This window comes from Triticum urartu, chromosome 5A (assembly GCF_056163025.1).
Source record: "Triticum urartu cultivar PI428250 chromosome 5A, HENAU_Tu73, whole genome shotgun sequence".
Lineage (NCBI taxonomy): Eukaryota > Viridiplantae > Streptophyta > Magnoliopsida > Poales > Poaceae > Triticum > Triticum urartu.
The window spans coordinates 281012641-281024667 of record NC_141877.1 but is presented as its reverse complement, the minus strand read 5'-3'; the positions used below and the strand labels follow the sequence as shown (position 1 = coordinate 281024667).

Below are 12027 nucleotides of genomic sequence, written 5' to 3'. Positions count from 1 at the left end.
GCAGCAGCACGGGTCGGCCACGAACAACACCAGCAGTAGGGGCCGGCAAGAAGAAGAAGCGGCGACATAACAGAGCGACGGTAGCGCACGAGCACACCAGACCAGCGGCGGCAAACAGCAGCACCTGCATCAAGACGGGCGGCAGGCTGAGAGAGTGAGTGGACTGACCTAGCTGCCGCCGTCGAGGACCACGGGGAATCGCCGGGACGAGTCGCCGCCGTCTTCCGTCGAGCAACGGTAGCGACAGATGAGCGCCAGATGGGGAACGAGCTCGTCTCCTTGGTGAACCAGACGGGCAGGGGGCAATCTGGTGATTTCTATGGGGTCCCACATGACTAGGGCAAAACATCCAAATCCAAACAAAGCAGTGGCAAATAAGAAAATACAAAGTAACAAGTGGCTAATCGTCAAAGTGCGAAGTAAAATCGTGGCAAAATATCAAAATCCCCGTACAATTTCTACAGCCGTCTCTTCTTTGAGCCATCGAGTTCAAACTCATTTTGAGTTACGCGGGCTGGTCCAGTGAAACGGCCGTGATCAAGTATACAATGGCCTATATATACTATTCCTTTTAGATTTGGCCTTTAAAAACAAAATACCGGGCCTTTATTAAGAAAAATACATACTGGGCTGATTATTATAAAATCCGTATTGGGTCGATTAAGCACAACCGCTAGAAGGTATATTGGGCCAATATAACTGGATGTGTGGCGTTATCGAAAGAGGCTCTAGCCGTTTTCGCGGCATCAGGTCTACGGTCTACCCGCGCGCTCCCTAAAAAAAGGTCTACCCGCGCGCAGCTGCGACTGAGATTTCACTCATCAAAAAAGAAAAAGAAGAACTGCGACCGAGATGGCGGCGGCGGCGGCCATGGCGACAGCGGCGGCAGGGCCGGAGTGGGCCACCAAAGAGCCTTGCCTCATGGGCATCGACGAGGCTGGACGCGGCCCTGTTCTTGGTAAACCACCTCTTCTCCGTCTTTCTGTTGATTTTAGCTTTCGGTTTGGCGAATTGGGCCATGGGTTCGTTTCTTCTAGATCTGCTGCATGTTACTGCTAATTATATTGTTGATAACCCGTTTCCACTGAAAGATAGAATCTTGCTCGCAATTTTTACCTGATCTGCGCGCATCCCCAATGAAATATCCGGGGCAGAACTCGGATTTCCGAATGGATTAAGCAGAAATATTAGATGTGTTCTTTCCGAAAAGAATCATAACTTCGTGTTTATCACTCCCGCAGGTCCCATGGTGTATGGCTGCATGTACTGCGCGCGTTCCTACCATGACACTCTTGCCACTCTCAGTTTTGCAGGTCTCTCTACTCATGCCCTTTTCTCGTCTTTCATAAATTTAGTACTCCTAGTTTGCTTGACTGCTGTGCTTGTGGGAATGCCTGGATTGCTTAACTCCTTAATTAAGTTTAGGTTGCTGTGACATACTCCCTCCGTTCACAAGTATAAGATGTTTTGGACATTTCAGTGTGGACTACATACAGGCTGAATGAGTGAACAAACACACTAAAATATGTCTATATACGTCCGATTTAGAAAAAGGTTAGAACATCTTATATTTGTGAACGGAGTGATACCATTTTACTTTCATGAACAAATTACTTGCATCCTGCACCAAGAGGCAAATCTGGAAACTGAATCACATTATCATTTAAAGACCAAGACTCGTATTAAGTTACCATGCTCAGTACTTTGGTTGATTTCGGAGGAAAGAAACAAGCATAGTTTCTTATAACCTAACACTGTGTGCGTGAACCTCAGCCCTTGAGTTTATGGACAGAAGAAAAAAAAACCTATGGTACAGACATCTTGTCTTTTCAGTACAACCTGATTAATTGTTGCTATTATCACATGTCTCCATAGTTCCCTTCTTCTTCACCCTCCGCTGGCCCGCCCACTCTCCCCACCTCCTTTGTCTCCATTCTTGTACTCCCTCCGTTCACTATTATAAGATGTTTTGGATATTTCAATATGGACTACATACAGACTGAAATGAGCAAACAAACACACTAAAGTGTGTCTACATATATCCAATTTAGAAAAAAAGTTAGAACATCTTATGATAGTGAACGGAGGGAGTAGTTCATAACTGCTTCCGTGTACTTCTTATCTGAGTAAAACATCAAATAGTAGCTTTAGTTTAAAAACCAGTTTCTGCCATTTGAGAGCTCCCACATCTATTTCTTTGCACCGTGCATGAATTTCAAACTTTAGGGCCGTCAATTCTTTAATTTATCTAGGTAGTTTTACCATGTTCAATATTATTCCCCAATTGTCCAGTCCTAGAGTAGCATGGTAATGCTGCTTTCCATGAGTACTGAATTCGCTGAAGCGGAAGAATTAAAGTAGTACGTACTTAGTTAACAAGTTGTGAAATCGCCCAGACTCTTCAACAGTTTCATTGCTGATTTACCAGTGAACTTGGTTAGCATATCGTTCTTCTATTCTTGAACAGATTCGAAGACCTTGAAGGAGGAGCAAAGGGAGGAGCTGTTTGAAAGTCTCAAGATGAATAGCTCCATTGGGTGGGAGGTTGATGTCATATGCTCAAAAGTGTTATCTGCCAAAATGTTAAAAAGGTATGCTTCAGTACACTATGAACTTCAAATCTCAACCTTCTTTAGTAGATTAAAAGTCTTCTTGATTTTCAGGACAAAAGTTAATCTGAATGAAATATCCCACAACTCTGCAATAGGCCTTGTTAGAAAAGCTATTGATAATGGAGTTTTACTGACAGAGGTAAGTTATTTTGTTCTTGAAATGGTAATTCATGTACGCAGATAACCTTTCTAAATGAAAATGTTCACAACATAGTTTGAATAATGGTGTACCTTGTTGCAAAGGTCTATATCGACACAGTTGGAGATCCTGAGAAGTACAGGGTCAAACTTACGGAAAAGTTTCCAGGCATCAAATTTGTGGTTGCCAAGAAAGCTGATAGTCTCTACCCTGTTGTTAGTGGAGCAAGTATAGTTGCAAAGGTATTTCTTCATGAAATTTTTCCGATGCGGCTACTTTGATGCCCAAAATAAAAAAGCAAATAGTAGTGTCTAAGAGTCAAGACTAACACAAATGGGCTCTGTATTGTTATGAACTGTTTCAACCAAGTTTGAATCTGTTTATGCATTGCAGGTCACTAGGGATAGAGCCTTACGAAACTGGGTATTTGATGAAACAGCTCAGAATATGCATATGAACACTGGATCAGGTTATCCAGGAGGTAACTGATTGCTCCTGATAAATGATGTTGTCAATGTTTAATGCATATGACTGTTTTTAAAAGGTCTTCCTAATTAATGGAGCAGATCCTAATACTATACAATGGTTAAAAGATCATAAGCATCCAGTATTTGGTTTCCCAACTTTGGTGCGTTTTAGCTGGGGAACTTGCACACCATACTTCAAGAATGGAGTTGAAGTCACATGGTAAGTTTGAATTCGAACCCTTATGCTGCTGCACTGCAGTAATAGCAAAATGTGAATGACCACCACTATGATTTGTGGCATGTGATCACTTGTAGGGAGTCTGACGAAGTTGATGAAGATGCAGCTGGCTACGGAAGCGCCAAGCGACAGGTCACGTTGTCGAGCTTAGGCTTCACAGGGTTCAAAAGGAAGTCGGAGGAGATCGAATCGAGTGGAAAAGGCCGTTGTAAGTTCTTCCAGGCTCGCAAACTCGAGCTTGTCAGAAAGTTCCAGTGACACGCACTAGGTCAGTGGCACTGTCAGATTAGAGGTTTTATTTTACCGGGCTCAGTTTGTATGTTTATTCTGCATGGAACACTTGCAAGTCCAGTGAAACCGATGTTGGACTGTACTGAGCCGGTGGCCAAGACTGGATCAGATAGTTCCTTATTCAATCCTAATCTTAATACAAATAGCCTGAATTATCAACATCCAACTCCTGAACTACACAGCTTGCAGCCGTAAGGTGTACCCCAGACTTGGTCCTGTTATGGAGCCAGTTTGATTTTCCTTTTATAGGAATCTGCTGCGCTTTAGTACATTACTGGCACAGCTAAATCTCTGGCCACCATGGCGTTTACATAGCCAAGTGCATCATCATGCCAATACGTGCTCCATGAGCTGCTAAGCCATGAAGAACGGAGTTACAAGCTCTACTGCAAGAAACAACACGTTTTTCCTTACGATCACCGGAAGTTAGAGCATTGTCGAGGATCGTGGCTTCAGTTTCAGTGATGATCCGACCCATTTCCAAGATCGGACACGAATTGGCTTGCTTTTAAGGAGTGTAATACTAGCAGTAATGGGTGTTTCAGCAAGGAAATGGCGTGTTGTATCTGCAACCTGCCTGTCTTTTGTGTAGTCAATACCCCTCCGGATTGGCATGCTGGCAGGGGCTCGTATATTTGCAGCTCAGGAACATGTGGCAGCCATCCTAGTCTAGTCTGCTGCGTAGGGCCACGGTGCGTCGGTGCCGGATGTTTTTTCTTTTTTGAACTTCCACGGTGCTGGATGTTCGCTCGCAGGGGCAGGCTGTCGTGGTCAAAGCGCCACAGCATCATATTTAGTCCCTTCGTCTCGAATTACTTGTCGTAGAAATGGATATATCTAGACGTATTTTTAGTTCTAAATACATTCATTTCTATCCATTCCGTGACAAGTAATTTGGGACGGTGGGAGTATCTTCCTAGGGAGCCACAACTGCCAAATCAACTTTCGGGGTGAAGCATCCCAATTGTCTGAAATGCTACAGTAGATGAACTCGCTTGTCTTTATCAAAAAAGAAAAAAAGATGAACTCGCTTATCCAGAGGAGATTTCAGTCCGCTTCAGGGGCAAGATTGTAGTATGTAAATAATCTGCCCACAGTGGCCAGCACTTACCAGCAGAAGGTGAACACAGCCAGTGGGGGAGGGGGCAGTGATGCTCAAGTTTCCAAAGCAAACTCAACAGGTGCTGTGTCAAGTTTCCAAAGCAAACTCAACAGGTGCTGTGCTGACAGGGAATCAGGGATCAGTGGCTGTTTCTGAGAGTAAAACATCGACGAATGATAAGATCGTGTGTCACAAGTGTGGAAAGAAAGGACATAATTCCAAGGGATGTGATGCAAAAGTCAGGTGCGTGATTTGCTCAAAGGATACGCATATTTCTGATTTCTGTGCCTGGCTGCATCAGAAAAAACCTGTTGCCACTTTGGTAGGTTTCGGAGGGGAAGGGCTTGGTATTTTTGTGGCTGATCATGCTAAGGAGACGACAGGCAATGGTAAAAATGACGTTGTGGCTTTGGTGAGATTAAGAGAAGGCTGTGATCTGGAAATTGAAGCTGACAACTTGATCAAATGCTTGGCGAAAACTTATCCGTGGAGATGGGACTGGAAAGCTAAAAAGGTATCTGATGGGGTGTTCTTGGTCAATTTTCCATCAACGGCAAGAATCAATGAAGCAATGAAGCTGCTGTATATGACTGGGTTCCTCTGAAAGGTGGAAACGTCACCGTGAATGTCAGGGTTTGGAATGATGATGCAATGGCTGTGGGCAAACTATCAGTGGTCTGGGTCAAAGCGAAGGGGGTCCCAAAAACAATGAAGAACTACCATGGCCTGTGTGAAATTGGTTCAACTATTGGTTATCTCCAAACGGTTGACATGGATCTGATGAACAAAACTGGACAGGTTTGCCTCAAAGTTGCAGTGGTTGATCACACCAAAATTCCCAGATGGACCAAATTGACAACTCCTGACTTAATGGTGTTCAGGATTTTCTTTGAGGTCGAAGAAGTGGTGGAAAATGGTTGGGCTAAAGAGGAAGAGGAAATGTCACAAGGATATGAAGAGTGGATGGACTTTCAGCAAGAAGAAGAGGAAAGCAGAGAGGCTAAAAAGGCAAAGGTTAATGAAGAAAGGGTGTCCCAGAATCAGCTATGCGCAAGCACAAGAACCAGGATAGCTGCAGAAGAAAGAGACGCTGCTTTGAAAGAACAGGAAGCTGCTGATGTGTTGATGTATAACAAAAATGCAAACAAAGACAAACCAGGTAATTTGGATGAGGAGGTTGGATCAGCGTCAATCAACGGGGAAGGGGAAAAAACAGAGGGAGAAAAATTGCTAGAAGATGGGTCCGGTGAGGACATGGAAGAGGAGTACGAAGCATCTCAGTCCGTCAGTTTTGGTACTAAGCTTGGGATCTCTAACCCTGATGGGGAGAACAAAGAGAATGAAAAAGTTAACAATGCAGATCAAGGGGGGCAGAGATACAGTGGGAGAATTGCATAAAAAAACAGAGATGACATACCCATCCTGGACAGAGCCATGACTTTAGCCAGAGCCAAGAATATGGTTCTATCTGAAGGTGTGGCTTCTAATCCTGAGATCTCTGAAAATATTTATGCCGAAAATTTAAAACTTATCGATGTAGCTGACGTTTTAGGTGTAGATTTGGGGGTAACCTTAGACATGGTGGAACATAATTTGGATTTGCTGTCCTCTTTAGAAAAGGCTAGGAGAGACCTTTTTTAGCCAGTTCTAGAGAACAACCAAATAATCAAGAGGAAGATCTCGTTTTAGAACCTGGAGATGTCAATGACATTCTTCAGGATCTTTTAAGTTTAAGTAAAGATGATGAAGATGAAAATGTGGATGAGAGGATGGATGACATTTTTGGAGGGATCAGGTCGGGGCTTAAAGCTAACAGTGCTCGCTTTGAGGCTGTGGCTGTTAAAACCCCAGTAAAAACTGTGCTGAGAAGAAAGAAAAAAAGGAGCATTCACTGACCTCCCTAGCTGGAAATAGTGTCCTTGTGCCCTTTTAGTTTCTCTCTACTCTCTGGGTTACAGTCATTTGTATTATGAGTATACTTAGGCAGATCTCATAGGTTTTCTCATCTAAAATGATAAGTGGTCTAATTTGGAATTCTAGAGGGATTGGAGAGAAGAAGAAGAGAGATTTTATTAAAGAACAAATTGGGAAAAATAATCTAGACTTTGTAGGCATACAGGAAACTATGAAGACAGATTTCAACAAATTGGACTTGTCTGATCTTAGTGCATCAGAAAAGTTTGAGTGGGATTTTCTGCCTTCTAAAGGAAGATCTGGAGGAATCCTAGTTGGCATAAACAGTGCAACTCTCATTAAAGAGAAAAAGGAACAAGGGGAATATTTTGTCAAGATTAAAGTCAGAAACATTGGAGATGGTTTTTGCTGGGACCTGGTTGTGGTGTATGGAGATGCCCAACCAAGAGGCAAACCAAAATTTCTGGTGGAGTTGGTTCACATCTTCAAAAATTCGAAACGTCCCATGCTGGTAGGAGGGGATTTTAACATGACTAGGAAAGGTAGTGATAAGAATAAGCCAGGTGGTTATAACAAATGGAGTATGCTTTTTAATTCGGTGATTACTTTTGGAGAAATGATGGAGCTTCCTTTAGTAGGAAGGAAATATACTTGGTCTAATAATCATGAGGATCCCACTTATGCCTTATTAGACAGAGTACTAATTTCCACCTCATGGGAGGAAAAATATACTTTGGTTTACATTGAAGACTTACCCAGAGAATTCTCGGACCATGCTCCGCTGCTCGTGAAAACTGGAACTGCACCTGCGAAAACTTCAGTTTTCATGTTTGAAAACAGTTGGTTTCAAAGGCCAGATTTGAACGAGATAGTTAGGAGGGTGTGGGAGTCAAACTATCCTGGGAGTTCCATTTTGGATAGGTTCCATAACAAAATGAAGGAGATGAGGAAGGTCTTGAAAGGGTGGAATCTAAATATTGAAGCAATTTTTAGAAGAAAGAAAAAAGAAATCTTAGAAGAATTGAATAGATTAGACAAAATGGAAGAAGAAGAGAAGCTTTGTGATGATGACAAGGAAATAAAAAAAGCTTGTCAAGAGTCTCTGAAGGTAATTCTTAAAGAAGAAGAGATCAGATGGATCCAGAGGTCTCATGACACAGAGTTATAGAAGGGAGATGCTAACACTAAATATTATCATGCTAAAGCAAATGGCAGACTTAGGAAAAACAGAATCATTAAGCTTGTGCAGGATGATGGGGTGATTGAAGGGCAGGAGAATTTAAAGAAATATATCACTCTGTTTTACAAAGAACTTTTTAAAGAACCTGAGATCAGGACTTTAAACATGGACTCCAGTGGTGTGGAAACACTCACTGCAAATGAACAGGATTTCCTTGTCAAGAAATTCACAATTGACGAATAGAAAAAAGCTGTTTTTGGCATGGAGAAGAACAAGGCGGCTGGTCCAGATGGTTTTAATATTGAATTCTATCAACATTTTTGGGAGCTTGTTAAAGATGATTTGTTGGCACTTCTTGAGGAATTTTATGAACATAATTTAGACCTAGACAGGCTAAATTATGGAGTGATTTCTCTTTTGCCCAAAGGGAGTGATGCGGATAAGATACAAAAATACAGACCAATCTGCCTCCTGAATGTTATTTTCAAGATAATCACTAAAATTTTGGTGAATAGATTGATTATAATAATTTCAGGAGTAATTAGAGACTCTCAAACTGCTTTTTATAAAAGGTAGGTACATTTTAGAAGGTGTTCTGGTTTTGCATGAAACCTTGAATTCTATGCATAAACAAAAAAAGAAGGGGGTTCTTTTTAAGATTGATTTTGAGAAGGCATTTGACAAGGTTAAATGGCCGTTTCTTTTTCAAACTCTTAAAATGAAAAAGTTTCCAGAAAAATGGATCAATTGGGTAATGAAAACCGTGATGGGAGGAAAGGTAGCTGTTAAGGTGAATGGAGAAACTTATTTCAAAACACATCAAGGGCTGCGGCAGGGTGACTCGATGTCACCCTTGCTTTTTGATCTTGTTGTGGATAATTTAGCTATTTTGATGGATAGAGCGTTTGAAGGGGGTTTGGTATGTGGTCTGGCCAAAAATCATAAAGAAAATGATGTTTGCATTCTGCAGTATGCAGACGACACTATACTCCTCTTCCAGGATGACCTGGAACAAGCTAGAAACATCAAGAGAATCCTAGGCATTTTTGAGATCATGTCGGGGCTAAAAATTAACTTTCATAAAAGTGAAGTGATATGTGTGGGCTTGGAGGATGAAAGAGCTAAACTTTTTGAGGAGATTCTCACTTGCAAAAGAGGGGCACTCCCATTTAAGTACCTTGGAATCCCAGTCGATGACCGTAGATTGAAGAATAGTGATTGGAATCCTTCAGTTAACAAAACTGAGAAGAGAATGGGGGGCTGGCTAGGGAGGTTTCTTAACATGGCTGGACGTACGACCCTGATTAATTCTTCCCTGACTAGCCTGGTACTTTACATGATCTCCTTTTATGGGTTACCAAAGGGAGTCAAAAAAAGATTGGACAGGCCCAGATCGAGTTTTCTTTGGAGTGGTGAGGAAAACAAACATAAAAATCATTTAGTTTCCTGGGAAAGAGTGTGCAGACCAAAAGATTTAGGCGGTTTAGGGATTTTGGATTTGGATTTTATGAATATTGCTCTACTGTCCAAATGGTTGTGGAAGCTTTTTAATGAAGAAAGCTTATGGAAAAGATTGTTGTGGGATAAGTATGTTAAAAATTCCACACTTGGACAGATTAATAAAAAACAAGGTGACTTGCACTTTTGGCAGGGATTGCTAAGGTGCAAACCTCTGTTTTTGAACTGTTGCAGATTTAAGGTGGGGGATGGTAAGACGACCAGATTTTGTGAAGATTTATGGCTGGGGGAACAGAGGATATCTGACGCGTTCCCTAGTTTATACAATATTTCCCTAAATCAACACATTACAGTAAATGAAGTTATCTCCTCCAATATGTCTATCCTTAGTTTTACAAGAGCTTTGGTGGGGCAAAGAGAAACTCAATGGCGGGACATGACTGAACGATGTAGATTAGTGAAGTTAACCGAGGAGAGTGATAAACTACACTGGATTCCTGCCAAAACAGGGGTTTTTAGTGTGAAATCTTTCTACTCTGTTCTTCAAATTGGGGACAAATGGCCTGACAGTTTTCTTTGGAAGGTTAAAATTCCTCCGAAAATCAAAACTTTTATCTGGTTGATCTTGAATAAGAGTATACTAAATAGAGATGTTTTGTTGCATAGAGGAGGGAAATGTGAAACGAAATGTCTTTTTTGTAATGAAAAGAATCAATAAACCACCTTTTTTTTGATGCCCGCTTGCCAGATATATGTGGAACGTTGTCAGTTATTGCGCTGGATTCAGTTGCGACTTCAGTGACATGGACACGTGCATGCATGTTTGGTTAGATGCTTTTGGGGGAGAAAATAAGATGAATTTTTTTGTCGGAATAGCAGCACTAATCTGGAGCATTTGGAAAACTAGAAACTCAGCGTGCTTTCAACATGTCTGGCCTAATGATCCTAGTGTAGTGATGTTTAGAATGTCGCATTGGATTAATGATTGGATTTGCTTGCAGGCGAGGGAGGACGCAAAAGTGGAGTTGCAACGGGGCGCAAAGCTTCTGGATTGAGTCGCCAGTGATCTTTTCCAATCAAGACGAGGATGGGCGACCTGGGTGCCAAGACTGAAGGATGGTTGAAATCAAAGTTTAGATAGTTCGCTCTTCTTGCTGCCTGAGAGTTTTGTTTTGATTCCTTTGATGTAATAAGATAGTTCGGGATTTTCTGGTGGTTTCCCCTTCCCTCTACTTACTGTTAGTAGGCAGGGAGTGATGGGAGGGGGTAGGTTACGTGCTGGTGCAGACTTTCTTAGCAGGCGTTGAGGGTGACCGGTGGTGTTGCGTTTTGGTTGTATCGAACTTACTTGGTTTCTTTAATGAAATCGGGGGAAAAATCCCTTTCTTTCAAAAAAAATGTAAAGTGAAATTCCTCCATCACACACATTTCTTTTCCATTGAAGTGTCAACCATCAGACCCATGAGGATATGCAACATCTTCTGGCTGGCTGCCCTTTCTTCCGCCAGGCGTGGCATGCTATTCTCTATCTCGTTGCTAATCCATTGCTACCCTGCCCTGCTTGGCGACGACGTTTGCAGACTGGTGGGCTACCACATCGCAAGCCCCTATGGTGCTCCACCGAGGTATACCCTGCCTCCTTCTCATAGCTTGGTGGCTTTTGAGGGGCAACAACAGGAGTTCTGCCAATTCAGTATAGAAGAGAAAGACCAAAGTCTCCGGGATTAATACAGAACAGAGCCAAGACCACAATGTGGCAATGACTAAGCACCTCAAGCTCAGCAATTATAGAAGAAAGACAAAAAAACAATTAAGAAACAACCTCCAGAACAGGAAAACCTCATCTCTAGCCATGGCTATAATTGTCTCCGGCGAACATCTTTTCCCCTCGAATGTGCGGCGGTTCCGTTCCTTCTAGAGATTCCCAGCTTGGTGGCTTTGGAAGCACTGCAACGACTGTGTGTTTCGACAGGTTGCAGCACTCCGTTACACGCTTGGTGCAAGCCATCCAAGAGGACACACGTCAATGGACAAGGGCCGGCGAGGACCCCTTGTTCCTCTGCTCAAGCATTCACGAACACGTCAATTTGTATACGCGTTCCATGATGTCCCACCACCCCCACCCCATGTATTCCCTTCAACTCCTATAAATGAAATGATACACAAGCTTCGTATATTTGTGAAGAAAAAAAAGAAATATCGGCGCCACCCACCACGACTCCGCCAAGCTCAACTATGGCCACTCGTCAAGTTCTACCATGACCGAGCCAAACCCTATTGGTGCTAGGGAAGAAGACATCACCAACAGCTCCATCGGTTTCATCGCGCCCCTATTGAACTTTGCGATAACTGATCGACTTATCCATCAGCATGAAAGGCCATCAATTCACTTGTGCGCCGCACTCTTCCTCGCGTGGACGCTTTATTAGGCCCCATTCAACTCCAATTGTTTCTATTTAATTGTTCCAACCATTATCCGGACTCGGGATCTCTCGCTCTGATACCAACCCTGGCATAATTCAATAAAACAAAAATTAACACCCACAAGATAAATTAAAAATCCATCCCCAGGAAAGGAAAAGGCTCATTGATTCTGTATCGCTAGAAACTGACACCAAAACTTCTG

At 42.5% G+C, this 12027-nt stretch overlaps 1 protein-coding gene and 1 pseudogene across 2 annotated transcripts; both read left to right on the top strand.

The window, feature by feature from the left end:
* Nucleotides 1-729: 729 nt before the first annotated feature.
* Nucleotides 730-10757, top strand: LOC125508429 (Polynucleotidyl transferase, ribonuclease H-like superfamily protein). 2 transcript variants are annotated; one of them, XM_087525889.1, is made up of 9 exons: nt 730-958; nt 1242-1313; nt 2468-2591; nt 2664-2751; nt 2856-2993; nt 3145-3232; nt 3318-3438; nt 3534-3724; nt 10403-10757. In XM_087525889.1, the coding sequence occupies exons 1-8, from the start codon at nt 853-855 to the stop codon at nt 3712-3714; spliced, it is 918 nt and encodes a 305-aa protein (XP_087382015.1). In that variant the 5' UTR covers nt 730-852; the 3' UTR covers nt 3715-3724; nt 10403-10757. The 2 variants fall into 2 exon arrangements, with proteins under 2 accessions (XP_087382015.1, XP_048529101.1); XM_048673144.2 differs by lacking the exon at nt 10403-10757 and having other exon boundaries at nt 3534-3913.
* LOC147971067 (uncharacterized) lies at nt 3948-6395 on the top strand (annotated as a pseudogene).
* Nucleotides 10758-12027: the final 1270 nt, after the last annotated feature.